Source organism: Acanthochromis polyacanthus, chromosome 9 (assembly GCF_021347895.1).
Source record: "Acanthochromis polyacanthus isolate Apoly-LR-REF ecotype Palm Island chromosome 9, KAUST_Apoly_ChrSc, whole genome shotgun sequence".
In the NCBI taxonomy this organism is placed as follows: domain Eukaryota; kingdom Metazoa; phylum Chordata; class Actinopteri; family Pomacentridae; genus Acanthochromis; species Acanthochromis polyacanthus.
In genome coordinates this window covers 24,292,217-24,316,981 of record NC_067121.1, presented here as the reverse complement: position 1 = coordinate 24,316,981, position 24,765 = coordinate 24,292,217, and the positions used below count along the sequence as shown (strand labels likewise).

At 38.9% G+C, this 24,765-nt stretch overlaps 2 protein-coding genes across 6 annotated transcripts in view; both read left to right on the top strand.

The window, feature by feature from the left end:
- pbx1a (pre-B-cell leukemia homeobox 1a) overlaps window positions 1–9,825 on the top strand; it is a 50,331-nt gene extending 40,506 nt beyond the window's left edge. The window contains exons 6-9 of one of the 4 annotated variants that reach the window (XM_022203036.2): window positions 965–1,124; window positions 2,007–2,119; window positions 3,331–3,429; window positions 7,816–9,825. In XM_022203036.2, coding sequence (XP_022058728.1) covers window positions 965–1,124; window positions 2,007–2,119; window positions 3,331–3,429; window positions 7,816–7,908 — 465 coding nt within the window. In that variant the 3' untranslated portion in view covers window positions 7,909–9,825. The remainder of the gene's footprint in view (window positions 1–964; window positions 1,125–2,006; window positions 2,120–3,330; window positions 3,430–7,815) is intronic. The other 3 variants (XM_022203044.2, XR_002596076.2, XM_022203052.2) reach the window with 3 other exon arrangements.
- A 4,095-nt stretch (window positions 9,826–13,920) lies between these two features.
- prtfdc1b (phosphoribosyl transferase domain containing 1b) lies at window positions 13,921–23,779 on the top strand. Of its 2 annotated transcripts, none has more exons than XM_022203024.2 (9): window positions 13,921–14,087; window positions 14,319–14,425; window positions 15,496–15,679; window positions 16,696–16,761; window positions 20,073–20,090; window positions 22,448–22,530; window positions 22,696–22,742; window positions 22,891–22,922; window positions 23,128–23,779. In XM_022203024.2, exons 1-9 carry the CDS (start codon window positions 14,040–14,042, stop codon window positions 23,173–23,175), a joined length of 633 nt encoding a protein of 210 aa, XP_022058716.1. In that variant the 5' UTR covers window positions 13,921–14,039; the 3' UTR covers window positions 23,176–23,779. The 2 variants fall into 2 exon arrangements, with proteins under 2 accessions (XP_022058716.1, XP_022058707.1); XM_022203015.2 differs by having other exon boundaries at window positions 13,923–14,087; window positions 22,891–22,967.
- Window positions 23,780–24,765: the final 986 nt, after the last annotated feature.

The window sequence follows — 24,765 nt, the reverse complement described above, 5'->3', positions numbered from 1 at the left end:
CTGCAAGAATACCATAGAGATGATCCGTGAACATGTGATAAAACACCGATCTGCACAGACATCACTGTAGGAATATTGCTGGTACATTTCCAAGTGGTTGGTGTAAAACTGCAATCTAAGAATTATATCAATATTTTCTCGTAGATCCGATTACTGTAAATTTAGGCAGAGTACCACAACCCAATGATAATCAGACATGCGGAGTTACTTCAGTTTCGAAAATCCACGTGGAAACCACAGTTATTTTTATCGCAACCGCTAGTGGTGCTCAAAGGTGGCACACTAAATGGTGCGGGACTCATAATTCAGACTTCATTGTTATGTTCTTAATACTGAACACTGCAAGTAAAATGTTGCCACAGTGGATTTAGCCCTCCTGTTGTCGTCATTTACGAGCACCAAAAAATATTGTTGCCTTGTCTGAAAAAAATCCAAAAATTCAACAAAAAAATTCCTCAAATTTCTGAACATTTGCAAAACCTTCAGGAAGAAAATTTCAATAATTCCTTAAAAGATTCTCTTGAAAGTTATATTGTAAAAAAAAATCCTCCAAATTTGGCAAGAAAATTCTTGTAAATATTTTCAAAAAAATAATTTAAAAAATCCTAAAAATATCTAAAGTAATTACATATATATATCAGTAAAACGTCTACTATTTCGTTTAAGAACATTCACAAAAAAATCAACCAAAATCCAGCGAATTTCGCTGGATTTTGGTTGATTTTTTTATGGATGTTCTTAAGAAACATTTTTAACTTTTTTTTCCACCAAAAAATGTTCATAGATTTCCCAAAAATGTTGAAAAATGTGGACATCAGAAGTTTCTCTGTGAAAATATGTTTTTTCCCCCCACTTTTTCAAACTTTAAAACGGGTCAATTTTGACCCGCAGGACGACTCGATGGTTAATTCGTAAACGGATCACCTTAAATTTGCTGCAATTAAACTTGCTGCTGTCTTGACAGGTTTCAAACTGGTTTGGGAACAAGAGAATCCGATACAAGAAAAACATCGGCAAGTTCCAAGAAGAGGCCAACATGTACGCGGCGAGGACTGCGGTCAATGCAACCAGTGTGTCCGCTCACGGCAGCCAGGCCAACTCGCCGTCAACTCCCAACTCGGCAGGTGAGCTTCAGGTTTTGGAAAAAAGGACTTTGGGGCTGTGATAAAAGCAGCTCTGTAGAGAAAATAGATGCAGAGGATGGAGCACAACAATGTTGTCATAGTCCAGCCCTGACTCAAGAATTCCGTCTCTGCTGCTGTTGCATTCAGACTAACAGAATGCCCATCTTCTCCTTAAATAACCCAGTAATGCGCTTTAGCTTTCTTGCTCTATTTGTTCCATTTTTTCTTCTTCTTCTCTGCCTCTCTCACTCATTTTCTCTCTCTCTCTCTCTCTCTCTCTGTTATTGACCTCTTGGTCTTGTGGACGTTAATTTTTCCTGCCTCTTGTCCGGTTGACCTCATGTATGCCATTAAGCTGCTCAGAGGGCAATCGGAGTCTTTTGTCATATAGAGACTTTGCAACTGTATTGGATTAGGACCGGGTGTTGAAATCAAGTTACGCGATGGTCTCTTTACATCTGGGGAGCTGGGGTCCATTAAAGGACGACGACGATTCTTTGGGTCTTCCTGCAGATCAATTATTACTTCCTTAATGAAACACTAGCAGCACGGACGTTTAACAGCAATATAATCCATGAGGCTCGTTTTAACTGGAGCTTAAGCAGTTTTACAATGAGAGTCTGTCTTGATTGTCCTTGTTGGTTGATTTTTCCTTTGAAATGATGAAATATTTTAATGTTCACCCACTGCTTGTGTCGTGTGTTTGCAGAAAAAGCCTTTTTCATTATGCCTGCCACCCTCTCTAACTAACCCACTTAATGAACTTTTGCTTATGCATGATCATTTTAACTCCTTTTTCTGTCCCTCTCTTCTTCCCCTGTTGCTTTCTTCTCTCTCTCTTCTTCGCTCTCTTTCTTCTTCTCTGCCTCTGTGTATTCTCAGGTTCTGCTGGCTCTTTTAACATGTCAAACTCCGGAGACTTGTTCATGAGTGTGCAGTCCCTCAATGGGGACTCGTACCAAGGGGGGCAGGTTGGGGCCAACATACAATCCCAGGTAGGCGCCTCTCCAAGCCTAGTGTCCTTCATGACTGAAAAGTGACCAATTCTTGAGCTCATTTGTGACATTGTTCAGCCACTGACCAGTCTGGGAGTTCAGATGCCCACAACAACTTGACCTACGCAGTGCAACAGAGGTTACACTAAGCCTGAGGCTTTACATTAATGTAGAAACCATTGTCATGTCGCTGTTGAATAGACGACGGCAGACAGTTTTGGAAACGATGCAGCACTCATCAGCACTCCTGACAAGAGTTCACATAGCCACTGGTGCTCTGCGGCTCCCTGACCTTGCCCCAGTGGACAGTTCTGACCAGCACAGTGTTACAACTCTCACTACACATTAAGGAATCACCACCCGTGGTGATAATCTCGTTTGGTTTTAGTGCTCTTGGCATCATTTCCTCATCCCTACATCACTCCTTTTCTATTCAGATCAGCTCTGCAAATGCTTTAGGTCACTAATGAATATGCAAAAGGAGCAACCCTTATAGGAGGTAAAGAGGTCTTCGGGGTTTGCCCTCAATTATCAAAACCCAGGTTGCTTTAAAAGGCTTTTCTTGTGATCACATTTAAATCACTTCAGCTCTTAGAGATGTACAATTACATGTAGGAAAATAAGAAAGTACAACTTCGGCTTAATTGGCCTCTTAAGTAGAGCAGTCGGCCTTGTTGTGAAATCGATACGGAAGGTGTGTTTTTGTGCAGAAGATGCAAAAAAGCTGGAGTGTAGCTTCCAGTGAAATAACATGGAAATGGCAGAATTACAGTAAAACTTTTCTGTTAAAAAATAAAAGACCTCAAAAGCTCCAAGGTTTTATTGGCATTTGCTTCAGTTTCATGTGAGGTAAAAAAAATAACAATAACAAAAAATGCATGGGTGCATATACAGTAAACAATAGGATGAGTAGTATGTAAATATATACTGCTGCTACTACTAATGCCTGATTTTGATGTATTATTTACCCACAACTACAAAAGCATTCATAATTAGTAACTTCCCATGATTTGTCTTGTGTTATTGTCAGTCCGCAGTGCCTGTTATCAAGCTTGGATTAGCAGACTAATCGCTCTGATTCGCTGTTTGTAACCTTTTCCTGTTTACGCTACCCTTTTACTATCAGGCTGACCTTTCATTGTGCATAACTGTCTTTGTTATCCAGAGCTTTTGTCTGACCAGGCCTTTTGTCTGTGTCCCCGCCGTTCCAGGTGGATACCCTTCGCCATGTTATCAGCCAGACCGGAGGATACAGTGACAGCCTCGCAGCCAGCCAGATGTACAGTCCACAGGGCATCAACGTAAGACCTGTAAACAATCTCCCTCTGTCCTTCCTCACGCTTCTTTGCTGTTTTACTTTGCAATGATTCCAGGATGTGTGTGGTGGTGATATCGTCTGAACCTGTTTGCACACTGGGATGCCACTTAGCAGACTTTGCTGGGGTTGGGCTGCTGTCCAGCCTGTTGCCCCCCTCCCTTCCTGCTCCAGCCGTGCCCTCGGTGGCAGGCAGTGAGGCAGCTACCAGGCTGAGTATCTGGACATGCTCCTAGCCTGTCGGAGGGTATTAGTGTTAGCGAGGCACCTGCAGTCGACAGAAACAAGGACACAGGTGTCATCCTCCCTCCCGACGCTGCTCTCTCATCGGCACCGTAGGACGAGTCATACTCACAGTCCCCTCCAAGACCGACATCACGGGAAAAGTTTCGCTAATTCCTAAAATAACTCCTTAACTAGCCTGTCAAAGGCTGGGCCAGTTGTCGGTCTCTTTGCTGGGCTGGGCAGGGCGGGACAGGCAAGACTGGAGGCAGTGCGTTAGCATGTAGATCCATAGCGACAGGCTGCGCGGGGCTGAACAGAATCAATACGACAGTCACAGGGACAGAAAGAGCGGGGCTTTGGGCTAACAGTCCAAGCACATTGGTCAGATCATTCATCCACAGGAACAGCAGCACTGACAGCCAAGCCTGCAACACCCCTCGTGCTAAAATAAGAACACGAACGCATCCAGCTTGCTTCGATGTGCAACAGGCTCAGCTCGAAGTGGATGTTTATTACAGTGCGCTGTCATGAAAGCTGAGAAAGTCTCAACTTGTAAAGCCAAAACTGACCTCCAAACTCAATGCAAGTTTGAATTTGGGCTTGGGAATGAAACATATTCATTACATTATTAAATCTGTGAGCCATTCAGAAACCGCTACATGCCTTTGTTACAGAACCTACCAATGTATAGCTGCATATATCCCTATATGGACAGTCCTGATTTACTGCCCAATTACTGCACATTATCCTGTCTAGATGCACAAAATGTTCCTTCCAGTGCATATCGTCTGTACTGTCTTACATCCTACTTGTGAAAGTAGGATGTAAGACAAAGAATTAATGTTAAATCACATTTTGCCTGTTTTTATTTCTTTATTTTTTAAAAAATGAATAAGGGCATCATATACTTTCGAAGTGCTTCAATTAGGAAATGCAGGTTGCATTTTTTGGGGTTTTTTTTTGCCACAAACAATAATATTTTCAAGGCCACAAGTCCAACCAGTCGGTTAGTGTAGGTCTTTAAGGAATGAAAAAAATCAGAAACAGGCAACCATGCAATATTTAAACATCAGGCAGTGATGCAATAAAAAGTACTTCTAAAGCTAGTTGTGGCTGAAGTAGATTATAAGCATCCAGGCCTAACAGAACAGCAGCTACACTGGATATCAGTAATGATGACAATATGAGACTCTTATTGTGCTTTTGCAGCGCAGAGCTTGTGAATGAGGTCTCGTATTTATTTAACCCGATGATATTTTTTTTCTCTCTAAGACTTGCAGACTGAACTCTCGTGCTTCACCTCTCCTTCTTTATCCTTGAACAGCAATTACACCCCTCAAATTGCTAGTGGGTGTCGCCTCTCTCGGAGACTGGACATTTTTTTTTCCCTCATCTCTTTTTTCCCCCTGAATAAGATGACAGTCGGTCTTTACACAAAATAACAGGGTTTGGAAATAAGAGGCTGCCAAAGCACATTCCCAGCACTCACTAATAGCGTGGAAATTGCAATTAATGTCCTTAATGGTCTTTAGTCAACCTTTTACCATGATTTGAGAGGGCTTCTATTTTAAAGAGCTAGTTTTTTTTGTTGTTGTGATAATTTATTCTTTTATCAACCATCTCAGGGGTATATTCTGAGATATATGAAAGGTCCATGTATTCTGTTTCTCCTCTCTTCTGTTTATCTCACATTATGTCAGGCGTTTGGAGGGAAAATGAGAGAAGTGGCACAAGAGTATTTTTTTAAATGAAGAGTCTCCTAGAAGACAGTTCTTAATGCGCCTAGTTTTTCTTATTTTTTATCTTTCGTAGTATCCAAATACACTTATATAAAACACTTTCTATCTGACTGTCTCTCACTGATGATATTTTTCTACTATATTTCCAAACCAACAAATGCAGCAACTTCATGACCCCAGTCATATAATTATCCCCTTTTATTCATTTAAATTCAAGGAAATAGCCAGTGAAAATCCATGCATGTGTTCTCGTCAACAAACGCACGGAAATTTTAAATAATACGCAGCGTGGTTTATAATAAAGTCAAAAAGAAATAAAGATTACATTTTTTAGGGGCATTTTCCGCAGCAGAATCATACACGTATTTGATTTTTAAAGCAAAACTTCGATAAGTAGACTGATGCCACCCTCACATCTGTTCATTTGGTGTTGCACAAAGACTGTATATGGTGAGAAACCACTATCCCGCCTCTGTCAGGCATCTCTAAATCTCACTAATTAACACATTATTCATTTGATCTGTGCCAAAACTAAAGTGTGAAACTTGCAGCTGTGTGAGGATTATGAGCACGGTACAGTGGCTCCCTCTGATTCCAGTTGTCTTGGTGAAATTTTACTTTTAAACAAGAATAATGTAAAATGTTACTCATTAAAACAAGCTGAATAGAGATAGTTGGGCTAAACTTCTCCAGGCTCTGGCTTCATATTTATCAGTGAGACATGGCAATGACATCAAAATTGTGATCTTCTATAAATATATACATAACCTCCTGAGAACCGAGGAAGAAAAAACGTCTTTAAATATTTAACTCTTGTGGTTATTTCCTGCTTCGTTGGAGCTAAAACAACTCACAGTTTAGAATTGTACAAAAATAATTGGATTCCAGAGACAACAGAGCAATTTTACCATAAAAAAGAGCGACACTTTGGAATCAAAATGGGCCGTGAAGAAAACAAGAATGCCAGTTAATTTAAGGAAACTAAATTAACAATAGTGTAAAAAATTAAGAGGCTGAATGAAACAGTAATAAACAACTGTTTACTCACTCCATTAATTACTTTACATTCAGTGTGTTTATTACCCCGCAAAGAAACGTGTTTTGGGGCAGAAATTTGAATGCTATTAGCGAACACCCTTAAATCATTTTCATGTCCATCACAGCTGACATTGATATTATTTTACCTACAAAAAGTTTGACTGAACTCTGGCCCCAATTCCTAATTCCCGACATATTCATAAATATGTTTACCATCAGGAAAACATCAATATCTTGACAATTTCTGACTGAACTTTTCTCTTTTCCTGGCAGGAGCATTTTGCTGCCATCTCCATTTTGTCAGCATGAAAACAAAGTTCCAATCATCCCACCCAATCACTTGAGATATCACTGGAAAGGCCAGGATGTCCTCGATTACGCACATCGGGATTTAGTAGGGTAGCTCAAATGAGTCAAAGGATATAGTTAAAAAACTAATGTCCAGTACAGAGGATATAAATGAATGAAAAGATACATGATATATTTTATTATATTTACATTATAATACATTGTAAAATCAGTGTTTTTCTAAAACAGCCAGGCAGTGAAGGTTTTACCAAACCACGCAGGAAGAAATAGTAGTTAACATAGACTATTATCAAACTGATTACACATTTGGTGCAGCTTGTGAGCGATCTGTGCAATTTTTCCTAGCATAGCCCTGCTAGACCCATGTTCTGAAGGCACAAGGGTCTAGGGACGCTCGACAGGGAGGGAGGCGGGCTAAAAGGTTGTCTATCAAATCCCTCTGCAGGAATTGGGTAGGTATACAACCAATCAGCGCAACGAATAGGCTGACGTAGTTCCTAGAGCGCCGGAAATCAGAGGATGTGGGAGTTCGGTGAAGCCTTATTTATACAGTCAATGGGTGAAGCTCAAGTATATTACAGACATGTTAACAGAAAGATTATTCAGAGTCGGTGCTAATGGAGCTCAATGACTGTTGTCGTTTTTGTTGTCGACCCTGACAGAGAATTAAATTCGTTGCCGTGGGTTGTCTAGCGCGGCTAGGCTAGTTGTTTCCGGTTGTTTCTGTCAGAATCGTCGCGCCTCTGTCGTCACTTAGTTACGCCCGCCTTCTGACTCTACACTTCATGGTGATTGGTCCGGCCAGTTTTAGGAGAATCCAGCCTTGAGCCTTACTAGACCCACCCTGGCAGAGAATTAAATTCGTTGCCGTGGGTTGTCTAGCGCGGCTAGGCTACAAGATTCCAGAAACAGTGTATAAATACGAAGAGTCATCCAGGGTAAATGTGTGGTTCATGAACATTTTTTTTGTACAACATTGAAGTGCTATGACAGAGGAAAGGCTAATATTGACACTTCTGTACCCATTTTTTGTTTCCCATGAGGTAATTTTTTTTCTTGTATCTTCACAGACAAACGGTGGCTGGCAAGATGCTCCGACTCCTTCGTCAGTGACATCGCCCACAGAAGGACCCGGAAGCGTCCATTCGGATACTTCCAACTGAATATATCCATCTCTCCACCTCATCCACGAAAAAACAAACAAACAAACAAAAAAACCATGGACTGACGTTGCTATTCACAGTATTAAAGGAATTCACTGCCCCACAGTTTGGCGAGGTACTGTGAAATCCTAAACCAGAAAAAGTTTGAAAAAAAAAAAATTCCTCTGCTTATACCGTTGGACTTTTGGGATACAAACAAGAAGTTTCACAATAAAAATCCAAACAATGCCGCAACCAATGGAGACGTTTGTACAGATTTCACATCATAATCAGAGGGCTGGGGTTACTTATTCACTCGTAATGTTTTCACTCATTATGATGAAATGATAAGATAAAGTAAATAAATAAAATCATTGGTTTTAACTGAAAATACTCCATTCTACCTCTCAGCCACTAAAAAAAATAAAGCGTAGAAAAAATGTCAGTGACCATTATTTGTTTTGTAAAAATGAAACTTTTGTCTTTGCAAGCAAGAGGCACATCTTCTTACTTACATTTTGTTGTCTCTCACCTATTCTATGGTACGCCATTTAGACTTAAATATTGCTCAGTTGTTTACAATGTGTGCTTGATAAAAGTATGTTCATCTTCCCCTCTGTCTCCGACGAGTCAAAGCCGAGTTCTGTCGGGAGATTTTTACCTCTAAGGTAACCCTGTGAAGTATGTTATCTGTAAAACAATAAATAAATACTTGTCATCAAATCAGACAAGCTTGACATCATTCATTAAGATGCAAGATATATTAAATTATTTTACACAATGTTGGTTTTGGTTCTGCAGCATATTGGTAGAGTGACAGTTACAGAAATGCCCGATTTACTGACGCAATAAGGAGAACAGGAATTGTGTCTTTTTTTTTTTCTGTTGATCTTTGCTGGACGAGGAGAAAAACTGTTAACTCGAATCCTTCGTGATGTTTTTATTGATTTCCACCATCTCTGCAGAAGAAGGGTTTGTTTTTTTTAACAATGCCAAAATGCTGATGTAACCAAAAGAAAACCAAGAGAAGTCTGTTTTTAATATATTGCTTCATCACATGTTTACTGCACTGTTTCTTTTTTTTTTTCTTCTGCTCATCCAGTTTTCTACTCGGCCTTTTGTTTCTTAGCTGTGGTGCTACTATCAAGTGAATAACTCTGCCCCGTTGGAAGAAACACGACAAGAAATATCGCTTTCTGCGCGAAAGAAAGTTTGTCACGGACGTTCGTAACTGAGTTTGTTTTTCAATACATGAAGCCACAATCCACTTAAACAGGGAAGTCATTATGTTAATAGAGTTTTACACAGTGGATCCTTGCTCCTGGATCTACAGCGCAGGTCCAGAGAGGCTTGTAGCATGAAGCTACTGATCCTGACAGAAGCATGTGGATGGACCTGAAGCGCTGCTCAGCCGAGGACAATTTGATGTGAAGATAATGTTACATTCCACATTTTTTTTGCTGAAATGTGTCCCCTTTAGGGCGTTTATTTACATAGAAATCAATATATTATTCTGCTGATACTGCTTTAGTAACCCTAGAATTGACACCAAAACAACTATAGACATTGGAGTTCATGCTTGTCTCAGTACTATCAGGCTGATTTCCCCCCCCCCCCCCACTATACAACATTAATGAAGAAATGTTAACCATGAAGTATTATAGGAGGGACAAATTATGTTGAATAATGTGTTTTTCGAGCAGTCTAACCTTGTTTATAGACACTTTTTTATGTTGTGTGGCCTATTTGTTTTTATATTGTTCTTTTTCTTTCTTTCTTTAATGGTATGCTTAATGTAGGCTATTACTTTGGTTGTTTTGCTCTTCTCGTGAAATAGCTCATGAACTTTCAACATGTGTTTATGTGCACCATTGTGCTTGACTTGCTTTGTTGGAGAAAAAAAAGGGTTTTCAACACATTAAAATGATATGTAATACAGCTCCATCATACATCAGCATTTTTTTTTTATTGTGGAGTTTACGAGAGAGCAAAAGAGTCGGCATTTTGCTCAACACGATGGTAATCACAGTCTCTGCTGCGATAACTGAAAGTCGACCAAGGTTAGTGAGCCTGCAGACTTCCTCCTTTAATGGAAGCTGCATCGCCTCGCCATCCATAATGGCTCCTATCCAACATAGTAGTGTACTTACACTCAGAAAAACCTCTTAAATTCATGCATTTAATGTAGATGAAATAAAAAAAACAAAAGGAAGAAAAGTTGAAATTAAGATTTAGTGTTGATGTGCTTCTGGAATCTAATCCACACCTCTGATCTGGGACTATTTTCGTTTACATTGTGAATATTTTTCAAGTGTGATTATAGTTATACAGCATCTCCAGTCTCTTTATGCCCATTTTCAACATATTTTTACAAAAGACCAGAGCAAAGAAGTCTCTATTAAGTATTTATGGAATTTTTTGGCCTGTTTTTGGTCCAAATCCTCATGCATTATGTGTTTCCTACTAAGAAAAACAGTCTTTAAATTTTCAGAAAAAATGGAACAGAATTTAGCAAAAAAAAAAAAAAAGATTTGGGCACTGTACATTTTAGAAAATGTTACTCATGCATGTAGGGCATTTGCTCCATGCTTATTTTCTTCTGCAGCTTTGTATGCACTAGTGAGTATTTCTGGAAGCAGCAGCAGCAGCAAACACACTGGTGCTGCTTATTCATAGTAATGGAAAAAAAAACGTGTCCCTGTGTAACAGAGCAGCTCAAGGTGTTTTTTTCAGTAGTTTTACACAACAACGGATCCCACAGATGAGCAACATATAGCAAGTCAGGCTCTGAATAATACATTTTCAGTATATTTAGGTCATGTTACTATTTACTTTCTGCCAGCATGCATATCAACATCTGATAGAAAAAGGAGAATAACGGTGAGATTCTTGAAATGCTGCAAACAACACCGCTGACATTATCCGGCTGGACAGTTGCATGTCTGACAGAATTACTTTCATAGCGAGTGAATATTCAAAATTGGCCAAACAACAAGGGGCGAGGGTATAAGGGAGCAGTTGGCGGTAAAGTCTGCAGACGGTCACAGGGCTTGACTGCTGAGCGAGTGTGAAATGCCAAAGCCAGACTGCTCCCCTGCACCCCGAGGGCAGCGAAGGAGGCCGGCCTGCTCTCACCAACAGAGAGGGCATCAAAAACAATCTGACAAGGCCTCATCCAGAAGCATCTCCTGGCTCGCACAGCTTCGCCACAGTAGACGCTCATGAGCTTGATTATTCCGGCATCAGGCCTGCAGCGTTATCACGTGAAACAAAAAAAAGGGGGGGACAAAACACATCCAGTGAAGTAACTTGTGCAGACAGTGAGTGTTTTATCTAAATTGTGAGGGGATTTTTTGTCATGCAGCGTAGTTTTAACACCTCCTCACTCCTCCGAGGTGGTGACACTGTGCGGGCTGATTGAAATCTAATGTTGCTGTTGACATCTGCCTCCCCAGCTGTCATTGTTGCGTTGTTTAAATTACAGCTGCTGTGGAAGAGCATGGGTGGGTGGCCCAGACACCTTGTCTCCGCTTCTCAATGGAGCCCGGCAGACTGCTCTAATGTGCAGTGACACAACAGCCCAGACCCTGCTGCTGCTGCTGCTGCTGCTGGACAAACTGACCACATGGATCCCTGCGTGGTTGATCCTAAACTCACTTATTCATGCAGATTATGTTGTGAATAAGGGAGTGGGTGTGGCACCTCAATCTCTTACATTTCAAACCTGCGTGCCATTTTTTTCTCTTGTTTTGGATAACAATATAAAACCATGCTTTTACAAATGTTCAAAAGGATGTAATAATCCTAAATATGTAAATCTTCAATTACATTAGAAACTAAATAATTTGATTAAGTGTACAAAAGAACCAGAAGTGTGTGTCTCTGTCCACAAGATGGCAACATTAACACATGCTTTAAAAACCTTCCTATGAGCCACAGTGTTAGATGATAAAGATGGTGTTAAAGCCAAAGTGAAAGTTGTTAATTCCAGTGTTGCTCTATGGGTAATATTTTAGTTAGCTGCCACAGAAACTGGCTCTTCATTTATTTTGTTGGCCCACTTCCTCTTGCATAGCACTCCTCACGTCCTTATGATCCCTGTTGGTGATAAAATCTTCTTCTTGCCTTTCTGTTGCTGAGCTTTCTCTCACTTTCTCCCTCTGCAAGCATTCATATTATCGCCAGTTTTCATCCTGAAGCATTGGTGCATGTTTTAAAAATTAGCTGAATTTCAAAAAAAATGTGAGTTCCAAATATTGTTGGGTGAAAATCTGATACACTGTAAAAACTGCATTTGAGCTGTAGTTGAAGTAAAGTATGATTTCAAAAGAATCTCTTTTATCTTATTGCAATAGTGATGGCAGTTTGTTGTTGTGGATTCAAGTCATTTTAAATAATACTTTTTCTCTTTATGCTGTTTATTTTTATTTCAGTGAAAGAATGAAAATCAGGTTTACTGCGTCTCAACACTGTAAAAAAGTTTTTAACGGATTATTAAACTGGCGAATTTTACAATTCATTAGGTAAAATAATTTTACATATTTTACTTGTTTTGTTAAATCACAGATTATATTCAATTCAATTCAATTTTGTTTTATTTATATAGCGCCATTTACAATTTAGTTTGCCACGAGACATTTTACAGAACTCATATGCCTAAATTATATCTGCTAAACTCATAGAAAATAATTGTTCTTTACATGTTTATAGTAAAATAAACAGCCCCAAACTGTTAATATTGTTTACATCATAATGCATATTTTTTGTAAATGTTCATTCGCTTGATAAATCAGCATAAAACATAATAATTTAATTGATCTTTGCCGTAAATTTAAAAATAAGACTGTGTGTATAAAAGATTTTTTTTAATTTTCCAAATTTTGTTAAATCACCCATAATATCTCGAACAATCGCTACTCACAAACAAAACAACAACAAAACAAAACAAACTGTGTATAACTGTGTATAAAAATGTAATAATGTCCACATCACAAATCAGTATTTTTACTAACATTTTTTTTAAAATTATGTTTGTATGTAAACTTATGCCTTTTTTACTGTATTTAAATTCTGTGTTCAATTGCTTTTTCACTATTTTATTTTTTCTGGCACCTTTCCAGGAAGGTATTCATATTTTTAAATTATTTTTTGTAATTTCAGCTGCTACTCAATCACTGTTTCCTTTGAGTAGGACTACAGAAAGAAAGAAGAGACGGATTACATTTCAGATAGAGAATGTACTTTCTACTTGACTTCATTTATTTTAAAGAAAATATCAACTAAGATCTTCCACCGAATCTACACCGATCAGGCATAACATCATGACCACCTGCCTAATACTGTGTTGGTCTCCTTTATGCTGCTAAAACTCCTCTGACCCAGTGGTGCATGGACACAGGACCTCTGGGGATGTCCTGTGGCACCGGGATGGTGACAGTGAATTCTGTGGGTCCTGTGGGTTGCAGGGTGGGACCTACCAAGATCAAGTTTATCCTGGAATATCCGACGGATGCTTGGTAAGATTTGGATCAGGGGAACACCTTAGAGACACTCCTGAGCAGTTTTTTTGCAGTGTGTTGGGGTGCATTGTCCTGCTAAGAGTGGAAACTGGCATCAAGAACTGCTGTTAACATGGGGGTGGGAGGTTGAGCTGCATTTTTTTAGGTGGGTGGTACATGTCAAACATCCACATTAATGTCAGGACTCAAGGTTTCCCAGCAGAACGTTGCATAATAAAAAGATGATCAATGTTATTCACTTCACCTGTCAGATGCTGTGGCTGATCCGTGTATATTAGCTTTAAAAACTGAAGCAGAATTATAGATTTACTTTGTGCCAGTGCTTTAACCACCTTTGGCTTGGACACATCCAGACAGCAGTCCTGACCTCCCTCTCCATCTGGCCCTCCAGCAGCCACAACCTGAGACTTGAGGCCCCTAAAACAGCAGCAGAGTGAGACCTGACACGTAAATGTTATGTTGGAGCTCCTCTTGTGGCAGGACCACGGTGGTACACACTGTTTGGAGGTAGTGTGTTGAACGTTCCTGCTCCGATGCTCCTCCTCTCTCCACACGGGGCCAGATCGCGGTGAAGGCTCGATCTGCCACTTTCACCGAGACAAGACCCTCTTTTGTGTCGGCGGAGGGAACAACATGGCAGAAGTAGCCGTCCAGTCCGAGAGAAGAGGCGAAGGGATTGTGGTAATTAAATGAGGAAGACAGGGACAGGCAGCGCAGGACAAAGTTTGCTCCTTCATGGATGCACTTTCTGCGCAGTCAGGGAACTTTTACGCGCCTCATACATGTAGTTTCTGCAAAAGCCACACGTGTCTGTGGGGCAGCTTGCAGCTCAGAGTGAAGCTGGTGTTTTGTTACTTGTAGGGGATCAACAAACATATGACTGCAACGTAATGTTTATCTCTCTCCTCCCAGATTAGCGATGACTGGCCAGGCTACAGTTTAGACCTCTTCAGCTACCCAGCTCACTACTCCGGAGACTTAGACTGTGTCATCATTCCGCATGGCGTGATTATGGACAGGTACAGGACGAAAACCAACCGAAAAACACGCGATATTTGCAGTTGTTTCTCCTGCGGTTGCTCAGAGGTTGCGTAAAAGCGCAGCATGGCTTTGGATAGATCTGAGAGATCCTGGGAAGATTAAGAGATGATATGTTGGTGTGATTAGAACCTGGTGGTTTTTATGGCTTCTAAATTCATAAATGAAGGCAGCACCAACACACAAAGTCACCTACTGAATTATTGCATTCTTCTTCTTATTATTTTAACTTTTTTTGCTGTAGTTTCAAGTCATATTCTGGAAAAAAAAAACACATAATCATATCAGTGCCTGATGAAAAAAATACCCTACAGCAAGTGACATTACATATGACAGAGCATTTTACAAAAATAAAACATGAGTCATGAGTTTAAAGTTAATAATGTTCAGAATTGGGACTGCAGCTTTTGAATTGTTTTGTCTGTTGAGTGTCAAAAGTAATGCAGCTTTCAAATTCCCAGACATGGATTAGGCCCTAAATTCAATGAAGATGTACATTTAAAAGGGTTTTCAGTCTAAATAAGTGGAATCTGTGTTTGAGAAACTGAGTCTAAATGTCTCGTTTGTGCAGCAAACAGTTTGTATTCGGTTTGCTATCACGTGTGAACAAGAACAGCATCAAATCTTCCCATTAAAATCTGCAGATGTGATTAAAGTGATAATTCGAGTACAAAAATAGCTGCAAGTTCTGGTTCTGTCAAAGGACAGATCAGTTATTTGACTTCTCAGAATCCTTCATTAGATCTGTATGAGTGTTTAATGTAATAACACAAAACAATGCTTATATAATAATATGATTCCATGGAAAATTCCCACAACAACCTAAATAGTTCCCTTGTTCTTTAGGTCTTGACCTCACATTGCACCAAATTTTTCTGGAATTGTTTACGTTCGTGAGACATTCTGCTAATTTACAAGCTAACAACAAACAGGAGTGGCGGCACGACAGATTTAACCCTCACATGTTGCCCTGAATAGATAATTGAAGGGTATTCTGACCTACAATCACCTGCAGCTGCAAGAGAATTTCAGTTTTCCATGTTGCTTGCAGGACAGAGCGTCTTGCTCGTAACATCATGGACGAACTGGGAGACCATGACATTGTGGTGCTGTGTGTGCTGAAGGGAGGCTACCAGTTCTGTGCCGACCTGGTGGACAGAATCAAGGCTCTGAGCCGCAACTCCAACCACACAATCCCCATGAGGGTCCACTTCATCCGTCTCAAGAGTTACCTGGTGAGCACCTGCGTGCTGCGGTGGAGAAAACAGTCAGGCAGTAGCATAGTTCATGCTTAAGATTATGGGTCATGATGGATGTGAGTCTCATGACTTTAGTCAGAAGATGTGTGTGTTTTATGTTGTACCACATCCTGACAGTGGTATCTTTGTGTAGCTTTTCCTTGAATGTGTTCCTTGAATCCTTGAATGCCGTTTCCATGTTGTCACTGAAGCTCAGGCAAAGAAGAAATGCAACAAAGAGGTTGAAATTAGTAACATGATGATATACCGGGCTTTGCAAAAGTTCTGTTACACTCGGTTTCATGATCTTTAGAGACGTTTAAATGTCGGAGTGAAAAATTCCATTAAATAAACTGAAAGTTCTACCTTATAGGCAGGTGTCCTTAATACAATTTTTTTTCTCCGGTAAAGTTGTATCAAGATGGAAGTCAAAAGAGTTGAGATATCTGCTCTCCTTGGTGCTGAACATCAGCCGGATGACCGTCCACAGAGTTGCGAAGAGGCTAAAGAATGGTGAAGATCTTTCAGGTCTTCACCATTCTTGAAAGATCACTGAAAGATCTTCACCATTCTTGAGCCTCTCCGCGACTCTGTGGATGGTCATCCGGCTGATGTTCAGCTGCTTGGCCCTGTCAGACTTGTTGTGGCCAGCATGAAGGAGAGCAGATATCTCAACTCTTTTGACTTCCATCTTGATACAACTTCACCGGAGAAAAAAATTGTATTAAGGACACCTGCCTATAAGGTAGAACTTTCAGTTTATTTAATGGAATTTTTCACTCCGACATGTAAACATCTCTAAAAATCATGAAACCGTGTAACAGAACTTTTGCAAAGCCCGGTATAATTGTAGAATTTGTTTCAATTCTAGAAATTTTATAGATGAAAAACTGCCTTTTTTTGGACAAAATTTTGATTGTAGGATAAAATAATGTAGTCTCGCTTTCCACTATGATTCTTTTTCGCTTGTATTCTGACAACAATGTCGAAAAACACATGTTTATTTGTTCCAGAATGACCAGTCCACAGAGGATCTTCACATACTCGGAGCAGAGGACCTGTCTTTTTTAGCTGGAAAGGTATTCCTCTTATCGCTATCATCTTAAAAACAGCACCGTTAATAGAGATGAGTATCTTAGCCAAGTGGAACGATATCATGAGCTCCGTCACAGTAATACAAAAACCACCCAAGTAGCATGAAGATGGCAAATATTGATGGATGGCAGCCTCAAGAGGGCAGCCTTCCCTCTAATCTGCTGTCTCCCTCTCCAAGCTGCGGAAATGGCTCAGTGCTTCTGTAAAGGAGATCAAAGATGGCAGTTTCTGACAAACCCAGCAGTGATCAGATACCACCTGTTGTAATGTAATTGTTTAAAGGTGTACCCCCCTTTATCTCAGTGGAAGAATAGTGTGGAGTCTGCGTCAGTGAGAGGACACGCTGAGTGGGTATAGATTACAAATATGATTCACTCTTCAGCTGCTTGTCTTGTTATCACATAATCAGAGTTGGAACCTCACAGAGCTGCAGTTTATGTGTTGGCTGTTAATAGTGTGTATCATCCCCCTGAAGGATCTCAGTGAAACAGTACAGAGCATCAAGGCTGGTCACAATATTAAATAGAGGGACTGCAAGATGATTGCTGTGATTTAAAATAAGATAGGACAGGATTTAGTTTGGCAAAGTATTCGTTTTGAAAGCTTTTATGTCATTTCTGCTTTTTTCTTGTGAAATATTGCAGTTTTTCAGTAAGTATTCAAGTGAAGAATAAAAAGCATTTTTCACAGTTTATAGATATGCACATGTGATGAGAAGTTTTAAGTAGTTAACAGTCCAAACAGTTTTTTGCTTCTGTCACATTTCAGTCATCACAATAGTTCTGTTTACTTTTATGGAAAAGATATAAGCATGGCTAGAAGAAGAGATAACTTACAGATATCCTCTGTGCAGTATGACATAGTTGTAATGCCATTAATCATCCATCCATTATCTATACACCTCTTACTCCTCATTAGGGTTGTGGGGGGGCTGGAGTCTATCCCAAGGGGGGACACCTTCAACAAGTCGCCAGTCTATCACAGGGCTACAAATAGAGACAAACAATCACACTCACACCTAGGGACAATTTACAGTCACTAATTAACCTCAGCATGTTTTTGGACTTTGCTAGAAAGGCAGAGTACCAGGAGAGAACAATGCAAACTCCATGCAGAAAGATCCCAGGCCCAAGCCGCGAACCGAGAATCTTCTAGCTGTAAGGCAACAGTGCTAACCACCGACCCACTGTGCAACCTGCCATTAATCATAAAAAACAAAGAAAAGTTCAGATAATTTCTTTAATTATTTTTTCTACAAAAATGTTAAAACCTTAGCTTCAACATGTTCAACATTTTTCCAAGTTCCTACTGCTGTTCTGGACAAAAACACTGACTCTACATACTACACATAGTCTACTGCTTACATTTTTAATTTGTTTTCATACTTGTCTTGTGTCTGCTCTGTGTAAACACAGTCTGCAGTTTAGCCGAATTCAGCCACAAAATCCATGAACTTCTCTCAAATGACTGTTGGTTAGAGCTGGGTTACTAGTGACTTGACTTGAATCTGAAATATGACATCAGATATGAAAAATGAATGCAGTCACTTCAGATAAGACAGCAGACTGACCTGCAAAATTGACCTGTTTTAAAGTTTGAAAATGTGGAGAAAAAAAAATATTTTCACAGTGAAACTTCCGATGTCCACATTTTCAACATTTTTGGGAAATCTTTGGACATTTTTTCAACCAAAATCCAGCGAATTTCACTGGATTTTGGTTGATTTTTCTGTGAATGTTATTAAAGAAAATATTAGAAGTTTCACGGATGTATATGTAATCACTTTAGATATTTTTAGGATTTTTGTGGAAGATTTTTACTCATTTTTTGAAAATATTTACAAGAATTTTCTTACCAAATTTGGGGGATTTTTTTTTTAAAATATAAAACTTTAAGGGGAAACTTTTAAGGAATTATTGGATTTTTCTTCCTGAAGGTTTTGCAAATTTTCAGAAATTTGGCAAATTTTTTTGGAAGAATTTTTGGATTTTTTTCAGACTAGGAAACAATGTTTTGGTGCCTGTAAATGAGGACAACAGGAGGGTTAACAAAACATTTGTCATGCAACTAATGTGGCTGATGTAGACATTTAGAACTTAAGCTAAAGTGAGTGTTTACATGTCAGTTGTTTGCCGCTTTTCCCCCCACACACACATCTGTTTGCATGTGTGTGCAGAGAGATGCATCACCTAACTATTACTACAGGAGCCATAAGTCAGGTACGGCATTTTTAGGCAATACAAATCAGCTGATCTGGACATTCAGAGTCACACACATGTCTTAGCTGAACACGCACACACCAGTACGCCCTGTCGTCAGGCGTGGCAGAGATGCCTGAAACATGAATAGGATATGAGGTAGTAAGCTTGAGTCACTGCTGGCTGCTTTGCTCAGTATTTAAAGTGTGCTTGTGAAATCCCTGAGCTCCCTGTGATGTACAGCTAGATGTAGTCGTCTGTTTGTAAGTGAATGAGGTGATGCTTCGCTGGAAAAAATTTAACCGTGTGACAATGAACGCATTACATATAGTTCACTTATGCCTTGGGCTCCCCGCAGTGCCATTTTGCAGACAGTCTCTTCCCCCCCTCTGCTTCTGTGTAGCTCGTTCCTTTATATTTCTCCTGGGTTTGCTGCACTCTAAATAAATCCGTATGAATAATGAGGCCTAAACAAAGCATGACTGCATGCTTGGATGAATCCTTTGTTTGAAAAGTGGAGTAAACGGGCAGTTAAAGAGTTTCAGTTTTTATCCTGGCCTAGTTAAGTTGAAGTGAAGCGTAGATAGGAACTCTTACTACAAATAGTCCCCTGTTGTCTTCAGTTGATTAGGCAGACATTTGTAGAATTTCAGCTATTTCAGTGTGACATCCAATCCAGAGCTGCAGGAACATAGATTTCCAACGTGGATGAGGCCGACGTGTTTCTGCTGCATTCAGTCATTCTGGGTAATCAGTGATATCATTGCGTGTGATTAAAGCCTCACTGATTTAGTTTAGGACTTCACAAATGTGGTTGGGTGTGGCTCGGCTGATGCAGCGTTTAGTCATCTCCAAAATAAGAAACTCATGCATGGTAGTTTCCTTCTTAATGTGTTTTTAACTCGGCTCTCTGTTGCTGCATGATACAAAACAGATTGCACAACGTAAATCATGTGTGTTCACTTTTTTTGATGTTAGTTTGATTTGTTGCTGTTTGTCAATGCTTTATCTTGGAATGTGTGTTTCTGATCAAAAGAACCAGCAGTTTGTTATCTGTTTCTAACTGTTTGCTTCTCTCCCCAACATGCTCTCATAAGAATGTACTGATTGTGGAGGTGAGTCAATCATGTTTTTTGCTTCTTTACCAAACATTCCTTGGATTGCATTTGTTGTTCTGTTTGGGTATCCAGGTCAAGAGGAGACACTTGAATTTTTTTCTCCCTCTACAAGACCCGAGTTCAACATGAGGAAACTTTATAATTGTCTGACCTATATTTGAGAAACTAGAGAGCTGTTTGTTTGTCAAACATGACCACAAACTTTTCCTTGTTAGCACAGTACCTCAGTCTTACTGTACACTGGGATTAGGTTCGATGGAAAAGAGGGCATGTACAGACAAGAAATCATTGTGGTCACTCAATCTATTCATTATTACTTACTGTAAACAGGCTGCATGATTAAGTATTTTGAAACAGGAGTCATTAGTCAGTGTCCAATTACCGGTAAAGATGCCCTCGGTCATTTATTGACTTTTCTGCCACTGCGATAAGTTAAAAATGTCTTTATTGCTCTACTTTAAAAACAATCCTTGTCGGAGTGTTTTTGTCTTTGATGCTTTGAATTATCCTTTAAATACTGATGCTTTAAAGATAAACTAATATATTTACAGTAGATGAAGTTATGAGATGTAAGGTGAAACTGATCTGCCTGTATTTTGGTTCACTGTCACTGTACTGTGCTTTTTTACCGCCCGGCTAAACTGCGTTTGCCGGAAGGTATTGTTTTCACCTGCATGGTCTTGCTTGCGTGTTTGTCTGTAACACTTTGGTTTCCGCGCGATAACTCCATAAAATATTGATGTAGCCTCACCATATTTGGTACACAGGTCTACCATAATAAGACACAGGTCAAGTTCGCATTTGGTGACCGTGACCTCATTTTCAAGGTCACAGGGGTCATCTTTGTCGCCGGGCGGTCCAAGTTTGGTAAAACTTCTAGTTTTTTAATGCAGTGGGAAGCTATTTACAGTCAATCCCTTAATGTTCTCCTTCTATTTATGCAAACAAAAACAACTAAAAACTTTGAAGATAGAAAAATAGCGTGCAGCACAAAGCTACGACATTGCTGCGTACAAGCTCTTACTATAAAGTGAGGAACTAGGACTGTGGCTGTTCTACAAAATTTTAATCAAACTTTTAGGTTTCAAATATTGTTTTGATGGGCTGGGTTGACATAGTAATACTGGTACTTGCATCAAATTAATTTTGTGTGTAGTTTAAACTCTTATTTGTTGTTTCGACAATCAATATTTCAATAATGTGTTCAAATACACAACAGTTGCTCAATTAAAAAAAAATCCGACAAAATTTTGTTGTTGAACTAGTTAATGTCGTAAAAGTTACTACGTAAAGAGAAGCATTAAAAAGCCGAAATCTGCTGAAAAACCCTCATTTTTAAGCTTTTAAAAACTTTTGTTCAGAATTATAATAATCAAATACCTAAAAACACTTACATATTCATTTTAAATAATATAAAAATACAAGTTGGAACAACTTCATATTTAGTTTGAATGAACTTTTAATAATTCTGTTCATGCTAACAGTAATAAAGTTGTAATTAAAACAAGTAAACATTAAACTTGACTCTAAAATAATGCTTCAGTGACTCCATGTGGGCTGATGTGTATGTTGGCAGCTTTTAATAAACACATAAGTAAAATCAGTTTAAAAGTGCAAATATGTCTGCGTTGTATTTTCTGCCCCAAAAATATCAGATTATGCAACTTTAAATTAATATATAATTTAAGGTTGCATAATATTAGATAAATATTTAATAGGGTAGAACGTATTTGCACTATAATAATTGAAATCTATTTCTGTTTCTTAAATGTTGCCATATATTTAAGTTTGTTTGTGTCATACCTTTCAAGAATAAAAATAAACTGCATTACACAAGGCAAAGAAATACATCACAACAACATAAAAAAAACAATTAAAGCAAAATAGAAAAGGTTAAAGCTACATTTAAAAAAAAATTTAGTCATAATATTTAAATCAAGAAACATCATATTTGTTTGAGTTGCTCTTTCTGTTTTACACTCCTGCTTGTGTTCAGTCATAACTCAACAATGTTTAGTGTCAGTGTAAAGAAAATCCATCCTGCATGGACTACAGATTGACCGACAATACACTTGTAGGTTTGCTCCACTTCTATTTTTACCTCCATCCTGATGCAAGAGATCAGATGCAGTTCTGTGTAAAACATCACATTTAAAAAAAAAAATCTCCTTTTTTTGTGAAAGTCAAGTTAGAGAAACGCTTATAAACCGTTACGTAATGTGGGCACAGTGTGTGACAGTGAGTGAACTTCTCTCTTTTCACTTGTGCTCAGTGTAAGATCCATTTTTGTCTGCATTTCCACATCGACATTCCTCTGCTTTCTCAGTCCAGTTTTTCTGTCTTCCCCCTCACAGGCTATTGTTGGCACCGGAAAGACAATGAAGACTCTCCTGAAGCACGTTGAAGCCTTCGGGCCCAAAATGATCAAAGTAGCAGGGTAAAGACGTCAAAACAAAACCAGCCCACTTGTTCTGCTTTGTGAATCACTTCATTTCCACCTTGCGGTCTAGACACAGTTTTAAATTTAATACTGCCTCTTGACCTCCTGGACGACAGTTAGGAACGGCTGTTGTACAATAATGTCTGCTTTTCTTTTCCCCAGATTGCTGGTGAAGAGAGTGCCTCATAGTTCAGCTTGTGTTCCTGACTGTATGTATCTGACCAAACCCTTTTGTGAGCTCATGAGTCAGTGCTTCATTAACAGTTAAAGCAATTGTTGCAGCTTGTTAGTCTGTGAATCAGTGGGTTAAGGAAACATTTGACACCAACGTTCCTCTTTGTCGCTTCATTCTTTCAGATGTCGGCTTTGAGATACCCAATCGTTTTGTGGTAGGATATGCCTTAGACTACAATGAGTATTTTAGAGACCTCAATGTAAGTCAGAGCCTTTTTTATTTCCGACAACAGTGACTTTGTTTACAGGAAGAGCTCATAATGAGGGCCTTAACTGTGAATGAAATGAAACATTTGTACTGAATGTTGTGGAACCTGTTTATATTTTGCATTTTGACTGTGCTCTTCTTCTTCATTTTAGCACATTTGTGTGATCAGCGAAAGTGGGAAGCTGAAATATAAGATTTAAAGAGAAGCCGGGAGAAGCTACTGTCACGCAGATGTCATCTCACAGCAAGCCCAGACATTTCCCTTCAGTTACCGTTCTCTCACAGCTGCTATCATGACATCTGATCTCAAGCATACCTGCTTTGTTATAGCATCCCTTCTTTCAAACATGTGTCTATTTTAACTGCACACACTGACATTTAACTGGCAATTGTTGCCCAGGAAGTAGATATGTTACTATGTTTAAAGCTACAACTTCTTCCTCTGTGTTTACAATGCTGATTCATGTGAAATATGTGTAACTGTTAGTGTGATTAACACAAATGCCATCTCAGCTGTACTGTTTCTTTTATGCAATGTAAAGGACTTGATAATCACAACGTGTGTGAACGTTTTTCAAGTCAGTGCATGAGATGAAATGAAAGGGAGTTGTTTTCATTTTGAAGTTAACAGAATTTTACATTTTCTTCACCTGTGTATTGACTTTTTATTGTTTTAGTTGGTAGTTCTGTTGGTACTTCTAATCCTCAGGGGCAAACGTTTTCATTCTGTGGTTGATGTAGGGTATGTTTGTCATTTTTCTATTTTTATTGTATAGTTTAACATACAATAAAGAGTTTTTAACATTTCTGTGTTCTGGAAGAGTTATGTAGTTTTCTGAAGGGGGGCTCAGAGTCCTTTTCATAACATGCTCACATGTGTTATCGTGTGAAGCTGCAGGGGTTTTTGGTTGATGATCCTACTTTTACACAAAACTGGCTTCTTCAACAGTGTTGGAAGTAGTACGAATGCTTAAGTACGAATTTGAGGAACTAACACTTTGCTTTTACTTCTATTTTATGCAAGATTACACTTCGACTCCACTTTATCTCAGAAGTGAATTTGTAGTTTATTTCCGCTACATTTGATTGACAGCTTAACTTATTAGTTTTCGTTTTTCACACCTTTCCTGTCCAGCAAAAAATGCTTATTCCCTAATGTAAAGGCTTTCATTTTATTTTATTTATTTATTTTATTTATTAATTTCAGGCTCACGGCCATTTTTTTGGTTTGGAGCACAAACATTTGCGTAACAAAACAAAACAAAACATGGCAAAGTATATTACTTTAACAGAGGTAGGACATTTTTCAAAAAAGCACCGAGCCTACAGATAATATTTGTATTTTCGTTCTGCATTAGATATATAAATTTAAACAGAAGGATGCCTTACATAGAAATTAGGTAGGTATTGTGTCCTGTAACGCACAACATCAGGGTTCACACATTCAAACAGTAAATGAAATTCATCTCCAAATTTTCTTTCATCGCAAAGGTTACACAAACGAAATTTTTTATCTATTCCTTTGTAACGTCTAACAATTTTTTGAACAACAACATTTATGATAAGCTGAAAGATTAAGTTTTGTTAAATGCATTGAGAAAACACTCCTACTTAAGGTTAAGCTAAAAAAAAACTAAAGGCTTGCATGGATTAGCAGAAACTGCATCACCGCAAAGTCTTTCTAAGCTTGACATTTTTTGGTGATATGTAGTTCTCATAGGACAGTAGTGATACAAACATGATGATCTTATGCAATATGATGCACTGCCATAGGTTGAACAATTTATACA

Excerpts from the sequence above, each read along its gene's own strand:
- prtfdc1b (XM_022203015.2), top strand. The coding sequence starts at position 14,040 with ATGGCAGAAGTAGCCGTCCAGTCCGAGAGAAGAGGCGAAGGGATTGTG. Across the intron at positions 14,088-14,318 it reads GAAGAGGCGAAGGGATTGTG|ATTAGCGATGACTGGCCAGG; the intron begins GTAATTAAATGA and ends CTCTCCTCCCAG. Across the intron at positions 22,743-22,890 it reads TTCAGCTTGTGTTCCTGACT|ATGTCGGCTTTGAGATACCC; the intron begins GTATGTATCTGA and ends TCATTCTTTCAG.